At 40.3% G+C, this 14,032-nt stretch overlaps 1 protein-coding gene across 1 annotated transcript in view; it reads right to left on the bottom strand.

The window, feature by feature from the left end:
• rasgrp4 (RAS guanyl releasing protein 4) overlaps positions 1–13,372 on the bottom strand; it is a 156,057-nt gene extending 142,685 nt beyond the window's left edge. The window contains exon 1 of the mRNA XM_051921377.1: positions 13,089–13,372. Coding sequence (XP_051777337.1) covers positions 13,089–13,111 — 23 coding nt within the window. The 5' untranslated portion in view covers positions 13,112–13,372. The remainder of the gene's footprint in view (positions 1–13,088) is intronic.
• Between the last annotated feature and the right edge of the window lie 660 nt (positions 13,373–14,032).

Raw genomic sequence — 14,032 nt, 5'->3', positions numbered from 1 at the left:
ACATACCCTATCACACCCAGAAATATTCATGTTTTTGATAAAAATGTATACCTTTTATCAAGATACCATTAAATTGATTTTAAAATTTAGATAAAACCTTACTAGAGCGTGTTTTCCCCCTGTCTGCATGGGTTTCCTCTAGGTGCTCTGGTTTCCTCCCACAGTCCAAAGACATGCAGGTTAGGTGCATTGGCAGTCCTAAATTCTCCCTAGTCTGTGCTTGGTGTGTGGGTGTGTGTGTGTACCCTGCGGTGGGCTGGTGTCCTGCCCGGGGTTTGTTCCTGCCTTGCGCCCTGTGTTGGCTGGGATTGGCTCCAACAGACCCCCGTGACCCTGTGTTAGGATATAGCGGGTTGGACAATGACTGACTGACTGACTGACATTACTAGTAAGAAGTATGTAAGGATTGTCCTGGATATTTATGAAGGAGTGAGGACTCGGGTTAAAAGCAACGTTGGGGTAACAGACAAGATCCCTGTATGAGTAGGTCTGCACCAAGGATCTTGTTGGAGTCTTTACCTCTTTGATCTGGTTATGGTGATGGCTCATGAGATAAAATACTAATCTCCCAGTGCCTGCATTTTGCTAATGACATTGTATTTTGTAGCACCAGAAAAAAGGAAGTGAAGAGGATGTTGGAAAAATGGAGAAAGGCTTTGGAAGATAGAGGCTTGAAAATAAATAGGAAGAAGACAGAATATATGATGTTTAATTGTTATCAGAATTCAGAAGCTAGCCTGCAGGGAGAGCAATTGAAAAGAGTGGATACATTTAAATATCTAGGATCAGCAGTAGCCCAAAACAGAGAACTGGATGCAGAGATAACCTATAGAGTGCAGTGTGGATGGAACAATTAGAATTTATCAGTTGTATTTTGTGATCGAAGAATTAAAGTGAAGGTTAAAGGTCAGTTTTTTAAGACAATGGTAAGACCAGCAATGGTGTATGGAGCTGAGATACGGCTGGTAAAGGAGCAGAGAAGAAGTTTGATGTGGCAGAAATGAAAATGTTGAGATGGATGTGTAGAGTTACAAAAAGGATAAAATGAAACAAGCAGAGGTGCAACAAAAGGTGGAGAGACATCTAAGAAAGTACAGGAATGTAGGTTGAAGTGGATTGAACGTGTGATGAGGAGAGACAATGAATATTTGGGCAAAAGAATGATAGGAATGAAAGTACAGAGAAAGAAAAAGGGAGGGAGGGAGGGAGGCCAAAGCAGAAATGGATGGATAAAGTAAAAGAGGATCTGAAGGAAAAGGACTTGACTGGTGAGGAGGTGCAGGACCAAGCTGTTTGGAGAATGTTGATCAAACACATCGATCCCAAATACAAGTGGGACAAGATGGAAGCAGCAGAAGAAGAAGAAGATAAAACATTACTAATGTTTCTAATGGCGATTACTGCTTGAAATGACTGATTTTTAATTTCTTATTCACATATGACTGTAAGGTTCCATTGTCGGCAGCCATCCCATCAGTGCCCTAGTGAGATCCCATTTTCTGTCTTCCCTCAAGACAATAATAAACATTTTAGTTTGAAATCTCCTATTTCTTGCTAATCTGTCATGTGGAATAAACTTCAGTCTTTTTTCTTGATAAAGCTGTTCATATTGGCCAATTTGGAAACCAGAACTGAACTTTGGGAATGCCAGTACCCTGCTTTATTGAGCAGAATAGCACGTTTCAGGGGTGCTAACACAGTTATAAAGGTTTCTCTAATAACCAATTAGCATTTAAAATGAGTTATTAAGGATAAGCTAAGGAAGTTGATCATTAGGACTGTGAAAGAATAGCTAATGAAAATGGAGCTTTGCAGTCATATGTGATAATAATAAATTAAAACCAGTAATTTCAAGTGGTAATTGCCATTAGAAGCACTACTAAAGGCTTGGCTATTTTATTTTTTTAGATTTATACTAATTTGATAAAAAAGGTGTCAATTTCTATTGAAAACGTGGCAATTGCTAGGCATGTCCATTCTTTTGACTGGCAGTGCTGCTATTGGAAGCTAGGGAAGACATTGTCTTCATTTAGCATGTGTCTAACTAACATTTAAACATGTACAGCATATGATGAGAGAGGTTTGTGATGTTTCAAATTTTAAATAAATAATCGGGAGTTCCATAACTTGCAGGCTGCAAGTGTGTGCAGATGTATGTGTGAGCGTGCATGTGCCACTCTGAGGTTGATTGGGCTTCTTGTCTGACTGTGCATTCATGTGCAAATGTGAGAGGGTTGGTCAAGAGCTTCATTCACATCTCAGAGCAGGTGGAGGACAGCACCTACACCCAATTGGATCTATAAAGGGAGACTATAGGGCATAATCGGGAGGGAAGAAAAATAGAGAATGGAAAGGATAGGATAGGATAAGATAAGAAGATGGAGACAGTGATGGCAGGATTGAGCAACGCTGGCATGCGGTAGAGGGGAGGTAGGCAGCCGATAGCTGATGCTTCAGGGGGGCTGAAGTGGGGCATTTTGATTGAGCACTGTGATAGACGGCCGGGCATCTTGCCCGGTCGGGATGCCCTTTTGAGGAGAGGACCGGGGGAATAGACATATCACCAACATTACCTCACCCAGAACACGATAGGGCAGCCCCCCTGGTTTACATTGGGGCCACAGAACTGGAGCTTAGCAGCTCAACCCTGTGGGAGTCCATGGCCACCACCGGGGGTGCCTGGACAGCTCTGGAGCCTTGAAATGCAACCAGAAGAGGAGCTGAATTCACATGCAGCACTTCTGCCACATCCGGAAGTGCTGCCTGATGTTAATCGGGAAGCACCTGGAGCACTTCCAGGTGCAGTATAAAGGAGGCCACCTCACTCCACTTGGGGAGCCGGAGTCGGGTGGAAAAAGACGGAGCTTGCGAGTGAGGAGTGGAAGTGGCTGAAGAAAAGAGACAGAGGACAGTGAAGAGATAAGGACTGAGCTTTATTGGTTGTGTTTATTGTGTTGTGCAGAATGGTAATAAAACGTATGTGTTTGTGGGACATTCTGAGTCCATGTCTGTCTGTGTCCGGGTTCAAGTTCACAGCATCTTGAGGTAGCTGAAGAGATCCATTGCTAAGGATGGCTCTAGCTTAAGGCCAAGAAGTGACAGCGAGAGTCGGAGGTGTAAGGTTCAGCATGGCATCCTCCTAGAAAGCTGTGATGACAGTAGGTGCCCGAACCCAGTTAAAAGGATAGCTATGACTGTCAGTAAGATGTTTCCTTTGGCTACAGCATCTTTTGTGGGGTAAGCAGAGGAAACAGCAGTTTGAAGAAGAATGCACCAGAGCTCATGAGTTTTTAAGGTGCTACTTCCTGCCACGTGTTTTAGTATTCTTTTAATGGAATTATTTATTTGGACATTTTTAACCACCACTTCCAGCTGATTTCCATTGGGCTATTTATTGACTATTTGAAGCACTAAACGTTTGGACACTGTTGTAAATAAAAGCACCAAAACACTTTGCGCCACCAATTGCTAACTGTGTGTCTCCTCATTTGCCCCAGTCATCCTTGGGTACATTAGAAGCAACCAGGGCGTATGGAGCTGACCCAGACCATCACACAGTATTCTGCATACAGAACACGGTATTCCAGAGGGGTGCAGTATAGTGTATGGAGGCTCCTAGTAGACTGAACGGAGTCATCTGAATTCTGAGGTGATTTATCTGTTTACCTGCATTAAGATATCATTTATCCATTTTCTAATCTTCTTCATCCAGTTCAGAATTTTAAAGAGGACCAGAAAACCTTATGGTTTTCATGCAGGTGGCATTGCTGAATTATGGGTTCATTTAAGTGTCTGGGTGGACTTTGTACATTCTCTTCTTATTCAACCTTTTTTTCCAGATCCCAAAGATACAGTATGTGTGCGAACTCTCACACTGATAAGGCAGCACCTTTGTTCCAGCAATTGTATTCATTATAGTCAGCAAAATTCACAGCCAAAATAAAAATACTGACTTAACTACATTTATATCTGCAACAGCATCAACTTGTGGCAGTGAAACACTGAAGATAAACGCCGAAATAAGACACAAACTCATTGATGCCTCCAGCAGATGTTTGGGATCACAACGAAAGTTTGCACATGAAATAAAAAAGTGCTAGAAGGCACAGAGCAAAAATAACTGGTGACACTTTAACAGAGAAAGATGAGTAGGCACAAGCTCGTATATCCTGTACAATAAAGGGAAAAAGGAGATGAGCTCATCCTTGGAGAAAAAGATTCAAACAAGATCACCATCATGAGGGTTTGTACTGGGAAGAGAGCAGAAATGATGCACAAAACCACAGAATACAGAGGCTTCTGGTTACTGAGTGCACCAAACTGAGTGGAACTAATGCTGACCTCATATGCCATCAGAGTTTTCTGAGCTCTGAGTTGTGATGTTTCACCTTCTTACTTCAGTGTGTTCACGTGAATTTCTGGTCTGACTTTTCAGAGAAACACAAGGTCACTGTTTTACTAAATGTGCATCACTTTGCTCCATCTAAATTTGACTACAAAAATTTCATTTTGACTGACCAGGTTATATTTCTTATTTTATTTAGTTCAATAAGTTAAAAGATCAACATTATGTCACAAATTGGCTTTATTTTCTCTGAATTATCGGACACACAGTTTAGAGTTAGTAGGGCATTCACATGGAAGTTGCGACTCAGAAACTCGTATTTGCCATCTGTCTGATAGCATGTGAATGTAGCACGAGGCTTAAGAGTGAAGACAATGGAGATGATAAAGGTGTACAGGGCCGTGTGTATCTGTTTAAAGCAAATAAACCAAAGTCTATGTGAAAGGAGGACAGCTGCTCGAAAGTTGTATTTTAAAATTTGTAATACTTTTTTAGAGCTGCAGAGCATTATTTGTTTAAAAATTGAAAAGAATACCCAGACTTGTGAATTTTATTTATCAAATGGTGTCTATTTACTTTAAAACTAAAGGCACAACAGTAATGCGGCTAAAAAGAAACCAAACTTGTTTGGTGATAGAGAGTAGCAGGAAGAGATAGCCATGCAAATATTGGCCATGGATTTGCATGCTGCTGTACATCTCAGGCGTAATAAGACAATGTTCATTTAGCTCTAAAATACGTGGTGTGCTCAGCTGAAATCTGCACCACCTTTTCATCTTTTTCATTTTTACCTGTCAATAAAGTACTGTTTTTGCAATCCAACATGTAATTATCATGTTTGTCTCCCATGTGAGTGGATAGCTTATTGACGGGAGGAGCTCAGTTTTAAACAATGATTATCTGGCCCTCAAAACCAGTAAATTGTTACAGCCATGTCTGTCACCCTCTCAAAGTAGTATCAGACAAATTAGACCACATTTAGTATGCCACAGCCAAAAATACATCCATCCATTTCCTGTACCAGCTCATACCATTATTAGAGTTGCAAGGGGCAGAATTTATCTTGGCAGCAATTGCGCACAATGCAAGTAGCCACCTTGGACAGGCCACCAGTTCATCTCAGGATGCGCTAACCATGCCAGCTTATAGCTGCCATATGAAATTGAGATGTGGGAGGAAAGTGAAGAACCAGACGAAAATCCCACACAGACACCAGAACACTGCATAGACACTGAACATGGTTAGCATCGGACCCAGTCTCCTGAAGCTATAAGTCAGGAGCATAAACCACTATGCCATGCATGCTAACAGTATCCATCCATCCATTTTTTAAGCTACTTATACACTTAAGGATTGTGAGAAGCTGGTGCCTATCCCTGTCTGATTGTCACATGGCAGAAATTAAACCTGGATGTGGCACCAAGCCTATACAGAGGGCACACACACACACACCACACTCATCCAATCTAGGATTGAGGAATAACTTAAACAGCATGTGTTTAGGATATGGGAGAAGGAAAGCTGAACAAGGAAAAATAAAAATAGACAACAGAAGAGCTTGCAGATTTCACACAGACACTGTCCAGGCCAGGATTGGAACCCTAGACTCTACACAAAGAATAATAGCAGCTACAGTATCATATTCTTAAGTCTGTTTTACATTAGTGTGGTGTTGCAGGCAGTATGGTACAAGTGGATAAGGCTTTGGACTTTATACCCTGGGGTTGTGAGTTCAAATCCTGCTACTGACACTGTGTGACCATAAGCAAGTCACTTGACATACCTGTGCTTCAATTGGAAAAGCAAAAGAAATGTAACCAATTGTATTCTAAGTGATGTTAGTCACCTTGGATAAAGATGTCTGCCAAAATAAGTAAATGTAAATTAGTGGAAGAGAATGGTGTCTTATCATACTGTTTTACTTACTTTAGATGTTTTCTTTTTCTAACATGCTTATCAGTAAGCAGCTTTAGCATTTTTACATTGTCACTATTAGGGAACAATGGTTATAAGAGCAAGGGATATTTTGCAAATGAGAGAGGACCATTCGGTTGATCAAGAAAGATCATTTGCTAGACAATTGCCAAGTTGTCCCAATATAATGTCTGTGGTGAGACTGCAGTCTCCAAAGGTTATTGTGAGTGAAAGAAAAACTAGGAGATGAGGCGTGAGATGGAACTCTTAGTGAGGGACAAGTGAAGATCAAAAACAAAACCAGCTGGAACAAGAGGAACCGAGCAAGGAAAATGTGAGGGCATAACTAGAATCATTAGTCAGGAGCGACAAGGACTTCAAAACTGCAAAAAGTGAAAAGCTAACACTTGGCTTGTTCGGTTTGAAAACTAACTATTGCTAAGAACTGAATTTTATCTAACCAAGGGACACTGACATACTGAACCACCGTCATGTTTATAGTGGAAATTCCACTAATGGTACAGATGTGGCAATAGTGGTCACATGACGTGTCTCAATGAGTTGCATAAATAAAAGAACATTAAATGTATAATAAAAAAATAAATAGAAATGTTTAAAGCTCCCATAAATAAATACAGTACTTCATAATAGACAACATTAAAATAACAACAGCTGCAATGTTTTTCTTGTATAAACTCAGAGAATTAAACCTGTTTAGTCTTGAGCTGAAGGGACTGCGTAGGGACCTAATCCAGTTCTTCAAAATCTTCAAAGGCATTTGAGGATTCCAGAAGAATTCTTTCAGCTTAAGGGTGAATCACGTACTTGAGGACATCAGTGGAAATTAAAGGGAGTGCATTTAGGACTAAAGCCAGGAAGCACTACTTTACACAAAGAGTTGTGGGAATCTAGAGCAAACTACCAAGGCAGAGTTGAAGTAGAACCCTTGACAGCCTTTAAGAAGTATCTGGATGAGATTTTGGCACATCTTAACTATTAGTTAAATCAGTGGTTCTTAAACTTATTTTCCTCATCACCCTATTGCTTGCCTTCGCGACCTGTAACAGAAGTTTTTGCGCAAACATCGTCCCTTTTCCCCTTGGAGAATCATCACAGGCCATTGTTCTGTGGAGTTTGATTCAGCCATGCATGCAGCAACTCATTGTAGGGCTTTCCACAAACCGTTCATGACCCTTTCTCTTTTACTTCAGTTGTAATTTATGATTCAGCGCAACTAATTAGAGATGTCTCGTGAGCGAAAATGTCTCACGACCTATACTTTAAGAAACACTGAGCTAAACAAATGAGCTTGGTGGACTGAATAGTCGCCTTTCTTTGTCAAATTTCTTATGTTCTTATTTTGTTGCAAAAGCTGGGGTAAAAAAAACTCAAAATAACACAGGACTTTTTTGAATTTGCCCCATGATTTGGTTTTGGTGTCTCAGGTTCTCTGACTTCCTGACAATGATTTTACCATTCTCTTTGGTACCTACCATGAGTAGTATCATTATTATTTACCAAATAAGACTTGATTTTTCTTTAAAAATCATAATTTCTATGGGAAGTCTACCTGTAAGATAGAAAGGAGTAAATTTCTTACTATGGAAGAGTAAAAAGGATCGCAAAATCAGAAGTGAATCTATTGAAAATGAAGCAACCTCAGTTTGCCTACAGAGAATTGACAGTCACGCCTCCAACCAAGGCTTATTTTATATAGTACCTTTCACAGAGCACACCATCCCATGGCTCATTGCTATACGAAATAGAGCATAATTCAAAGTAACAGGGAAGAACTGAACCACAAGACAAACAAAAAGTCATAAGGTAATCAACTTCAGGGTCTGCATAAGTAAAGAAGGACATATGAGATGGAGTCAAAATACAGTGGATTAAGGATCAGTGCATTTGATACAGAAGAGTCTCATTGAAATATAAGTGAGAACAGGTCTCCACAAGACATGCTGGTTCAATCAAAAGCAGTTTGAGTCCTCCTATTGTAAGTTGACAAGTACATTACATGTGACCACCGCAAAGGGAGAAGGAAGGACAAACAGGGAACAGGCAACTAATGAAAGAGGGCTAAAGCATGGAAACTTGGCCAGCCTGTTATAGTTAGCTACAGGCCTACAGGAAGCTGAAACTATGAAAGTTAAAAAAAAAACAGAAGAGAATACTACAAGAAGGTTTTACAACTGTAGTGCAGCAGTGAGGCTGATTCTGTCACCTTTCTAAGAGGAGTTTGTGGCCAAACAGAAGAAACCGTGGCACTTTGTTTCTTCTCTTTAAACCAGCAACAAGTCCACTAAGGAACAGGATGCTTCAGATGAACAAGCACAATGCAAATAATGAGTTCAGGAAGATGAATGGCAGTAGAAACCATTGTGACCTGATTCGCTTTTGCTACATTTCTTTGAAAGTGCTTTGAATTTTGCTCTGAGTTCATTCTTTGCTTATATCTGCTCCACACTGAGGCACATAATGGCTTTCTGTAGTCCTGTGTCACTGTCAATAAGCAGATCAGACACTCAACTGGTAGAGCGAATTCCAAAAGACAAGGGACTGTGGTTCAGCTGAAAACACATGGGGACCCAATGTGACAAAATATGTCTTTTTTTAAGTGACTTCTTCCAAAGAAAAAGGAAATTAAGAACTAGTTTGTCAGATTGGTCTAGCGTGCTGCCTCATGTCCTTCAACACGATTGTTATCAGTTTGCTGAAGTATGCTACACAAAACGGATGCAATGTAAAATAGAGCTGACTAATTTAACCAATCCTGTAGTTGTTTTCGGATAGAGTCTTATCACATGTGCAACAGAATGTCCAGCTGAATGGTCATGCCTGAGTCTACAAAGTTTATGGACATTACTCAGAAGAAATCAGAAGCAAAGCTTTGGCTTTGTCACCACCCTTTAGCATCATTTAGCCTTGCCTTTTCCAGATTAGTGATTAAACTCCTAACACACACAAAAAATAAACTACAAACCAGTCATGCTTTTTGACAAAGTGCATTAAGGTATCATCTTACTAACATTCCAAGCCCATCACTTGGTGATCCATATTGCATATTTAGACAAATCCCTGAATTGCAATAAAACTTGAGTTCAATAAGCAGATGTCAGGAGACATGGCAGAGGTAGCCTGCAACCCCACTTCTTTGGTTGTCTATGACTTTTTTGTGTGCTCAGAGTGCATGACATGCATTTATTCTGAAAATTACCAGTCGGTTTCTGCAGTGTGTTTCACTGTCAGCAGACATCATCATGGTTCTTTTCTTGTCAACCATGTTATTGTGCCCACACCGCTGTTCTTTTCCTGTCAACTAGTGAATGCATAAAATAACCCAAAATGATTAAGTCAATGTAGCCTGTACCGCTAATTCTTGGGTCGTGTTATGCATATCACGCCATAAGCTCTTGATTAAGACCAAGATCATTGTTTGAGACCTAGTGGTTTGTGAGTTTTTGCATGACAGACAGATAACCCCTAGCATTTAACATATGTAATAGATTTGTTTCTTTTATTTCACTTCAGTGCCCCATGTCCAGTCTTATTAATTTTCATTCCAATTGCTAATGTACTGAGATAAACTAGACCACTAAATCTAGTTCAGAATCATGCAAGGAGGGAACATGTGACTCAAGGCAGGAACCCAATCACCACAGTAGGCCGGCTTTACTAATTCTGATTAAACAATTAAGAGTGAATTGCAAGCATATCAGGGATCAATCCATCCATTATTGAATTGTTTAGTCAAATTCAACGTGGCAGAGTGCTAGAGCTGCTTGTAGTAATGGAAGTTGCATGGCAGGAACCTTCAATCAGATGCCTGTCTTACCAATTTTGATTATCCCAGTTAATCACAAGTTAAATAAATGTAAAAATAATAATTATTTGCATTTATATAGCTCTTTTCTCACTACTCAAAGCACTCAGCAATTGCAGGTTAAGGGCCTTGACCAAGGGCCCAACAGAGCAGAGTCTCTTTTGGCATTTAAACCGGCAACTTTCCGATTGCCAGTGCAGATCCCTAGCCTCAGAGCCACCACTTCTTCGAGTGCATCCATTATTGAGCTCACTAAATACAGTTCAATGTGCCAGAGCCTATTTCTGATGCACTTGCTGCAAGGAGGGAATCACATCTGAATGGAATACCAGTCTTACTAATTTTGATATTCCTAATGAATCATATAATGAGTAAATGAGCAAACATGTCAAAGATTGATGCATCAGTTATCAAGTCTGCTTAGTCTAGTTTACTGTTTTAGGGGCCAGATTCTATTCTAGCCAAACTGGGTTCCTTCTTTGGGGTGGGTTATTCATTTTCATTGTGTCAATTATTCATATGATTAGTGATCTGCAAGCATACAGAATTTGCCTTACTAATTAACAGCTTGTGCGGGTTTATGAGAGGAAGATCTTGCCACACCAATCTTTTAGATTTTATGAACGGGCAACTGCAATATTTGACAAAAGCAAAGCATACAACATAGTTTACTTGGACTTTCAAAAAGCCTTTGATACCATTCCGCACCAAAGATTAATTCTGAAACTAGAAGAGGTAGGCAATATAGGTATCCTACCAAACTGGATCTCATGTTAGCTAACTGGCAGGAGGCAAAGAGTACAGAAAAGAGGAGAATGCTCGACATGGAGTGAGGTCATCAGTGGAGTCCCTCAGGGGTCTGTCCATGAACTGTTACTTTTTCTGATTTATATTAATGACATTGATTCTGGTGTAGTTACTGAACTTGTAAAATTTTGCAAACACTTAGGAGGCAGCAAAAACAATTCAAAAGAACTTGGACAAGGTTGAGAACTGGATGAACACTTGAAAAATGTACTTTAATGTAGAAAAGTGCAAAGTGCAACGTGTGGGCAAAAGGAACAATTATAAATACAGCATGGGAGACATTGTCCTAAAGGAAGTGACCTCTGAAAAGGATTTAGGTACTATGTTGACAGAACATTATCATAATCTAAACAATGTTCAATTAAAAAAGCAAATAAAATGTTAGGTTATATCATAACAATTGTTGACTATAAATCGAGGGATGTTATGCTCAGACTATAAAATGCACTATTGGAGTATTGTGTGCAGTTCTAGTCCCCATGCTCCAAATAAGACATAGCATCACTTGCAACTAGGCAAAGGGCAGTCATGTTCACCCCAGAATTTAAGGACATGTCATACACCAACAGACTCAAAGAATTAAATATGTTTAGTCTTTTGACCGGAGGGGTCTGTGTGGAGAACCTAATCCAGGTCTTCAAATTTTTCAGCAGAATTCTTTCATCTTATTGGTGAATCACGTACTTGAGGACATCAGTGGAATTTAAAGTGAAGTACATTTAAGACTGAATCCAGGAAGCACTTCCTTATGCAAAAACATGTGGGAATCTGGGACAAACTACTAAGACATGTAGATGAAACAGAAACCTTGACAACCTTTAAGAAGTACCTTGATGAAATTTTAGGACACCTTAGCAATTAGCTAAACAAATGAGCTTGATGAACTCAATGGTCTTGTCTCATTTGTTAAATTTTCATCCATCCATCCATTATCCAACCTGCTATATCCTAACTACAGGGTCACGGGGGTCTGCTGGAGCCAATCCCAGCCTTGTTAAATTTAGTTTGTTCGTAAACTGTCCCAGTCTGACTGGGGATGTGCATGAGCGTGCCATGTGATAGACTGGATCCTCATCCAAAGATAATTTCTGCCTCAAAACCAAAGCGTTCAGGATTCTGAAGTGGATCGAAGGTGACAAGGAAGGAAATGAAACACTTTAACATTATACAAAGAAAATTCAACTAAGTCTGCAGTCTTTAAAGAAGCCTCTGATGCATGGTTCAGTAGATCATGCAGCAGCTTAGGGCAAAAATTCCCCGAAACCTACCTGAGTTTGACAGGCAGAGAGAGTAAAATTAAACACTGCGGCCAAAAAGAGTTGAGTTCAGGAAAGCCTGCGATTGCCTCCACATTGGCTCACCCACTTTTACACTATCCAAATGTTTTTTTTTCTCCCTAAACAACAAGTCATGTGTTTGCAGTCCTCATGCAAATTGCTGGCCTCCCTGCTGCAATGAACACTCTTGTAACCCTCTCTGGCACAATAGCTTTTATTCAACTGGAAACACAAGATAGCGGAACATTTGGCAACTGCAGTTAAGCTGACAGTGTGCCTTGCCTGAAATCAGCCTACAGTCTGATCACCTGCAAATAAGCTCTACCTGTAAATGAAAAAGTAGCATTACATTGGCTTTGCTCCTTTTAAGCGCCTTCCTGCTTACACAGGTAAGCTACAGAGCTGGTAACATACCTTTTTTTTCTTTCCCTAATGCCATATTAATTTTCCCTATTAGGTGGTCTCAAAATAAATACTTATGCAAATGCCGCCATACGACATACACGTAAGATGGAGGTGACTGAGAACTTTTTAGAAAGACAGCCAGTAAGTCTTCATTTGCTCTTTCTTATTCTTCCTAGTTTCGACAACTGGTCTGCGATGTTAACTCGTTTCTATAAGCACTCTGCCAACCACACAGGAAACTTCAGCAAAGCCTCTTGTAACAGCAGCCGCTTTGCGAGAAAAGGCCCAGCTCAGTGACAGTGCTTCAGCAAGACAAATAAGTCAACACATTTATATAAAAACACCTGGCTTTTCGCCAAGGCAGACACTTTGCAGCACTTTCCTTTTATGCATCCATTTAGAAAAAGAGCATTAATGCAGTGGCATAAACCTGACTCTCACCAAAACCAAAATAAAAGAGAAACAAGTGTCAGGATGAAAGTAGCAAGGAAGCAAGTGCACCAGGGAGATTGCTCACCTCTTACTGTCTCTGCGATTCATGGCTGAAGAGTTGCCTCACTGGCTGTCTCTCTCTTTTTCTCTGTCTTTCTTTCTGTCTTTGTTTGCTGCTAGAGATTAAGTTTTCTGACCTCCATTGCTTGATCCTCTTGTCACTCCACCTGTTCTCACTGGGTGCATACAGAAAAAGCCACTTCAGACTGTCAGGACGTGAAAGCTGAACTCTGCTGCTTATGCAGAATTGTGCAAGCACTCTGCAACCCCAGACAGCCTGCTGAAATAAAGGAACTCCGAAAAGTGATAGAGGAACCTCGGTTACCAAGCTAACTATGCGTGCATGACGGAGAGAGAGCGGGAGAGAGCGAGAGAGAGAGAGAGAGAGAGAGAGAGAGAGAGAGAGAGAGAGAGAGAGAGAGAGAGAGAGAGAGAGAGAGAGAGAGAGAGTTTCATTCATTCAACAAACAACCTTCAGTAGTAAAATCACCAAAGACAACTAAACAGTCGAGCAACTGTCTACTCCAGGACTTATGGCCAAAAATTCAACGTAAAAAGCAGCACTCTCTCTTCAGGAAAGGAACTCACATTTTCTCACTGAAGCTGGCCAGATCTCCCTGACAGGCTAAACAAACATCAAACTACATCTACACTCATTAGTCCTTAATTTATGGATCTGCTTATCTATTCATTTACCAAACTAACTTAATCCAATCCTAGGGTTGTCTCAGACTACAATACAGAAACAGAACCATTCATGTACTCTATGTAGCCACACTCACTTTACATTTAACATAACCTATCTCCTTTTATAGCCAATTACAATTAGAATTAGAATGGAGGATATATGTGGGACTTCAGATGAATGGAAAGTCAAATCTCCTTGGGTCAGTGTACTGAGGATGCACCATTCGAATGAAGTTTCTGCAAATGTTATTTCTCCTCCCCTGTCCTTCTTGTGCCATATTT

Source organism: Erpetoichthys calabaricus, chromosome 18 (assembly GCF_900747795.2).
Source record: "Erpetoichthys calabaricus chromosome 18, fErpCal1.3, whole genome shotgun sequence".
NCBI classification, from domain to species: domain Eukaryota; kingdom Metazoa; phylum Chordata; class Cladistia; order Polypteriformes; family Polypteridae; genus Erpetoichthys; species Erpetoichthys calabaricus.
Note: the sequence above shows the minus strand (reverse complement) of the source record. Positions and strands in the feature narration are given on the sequence as shown.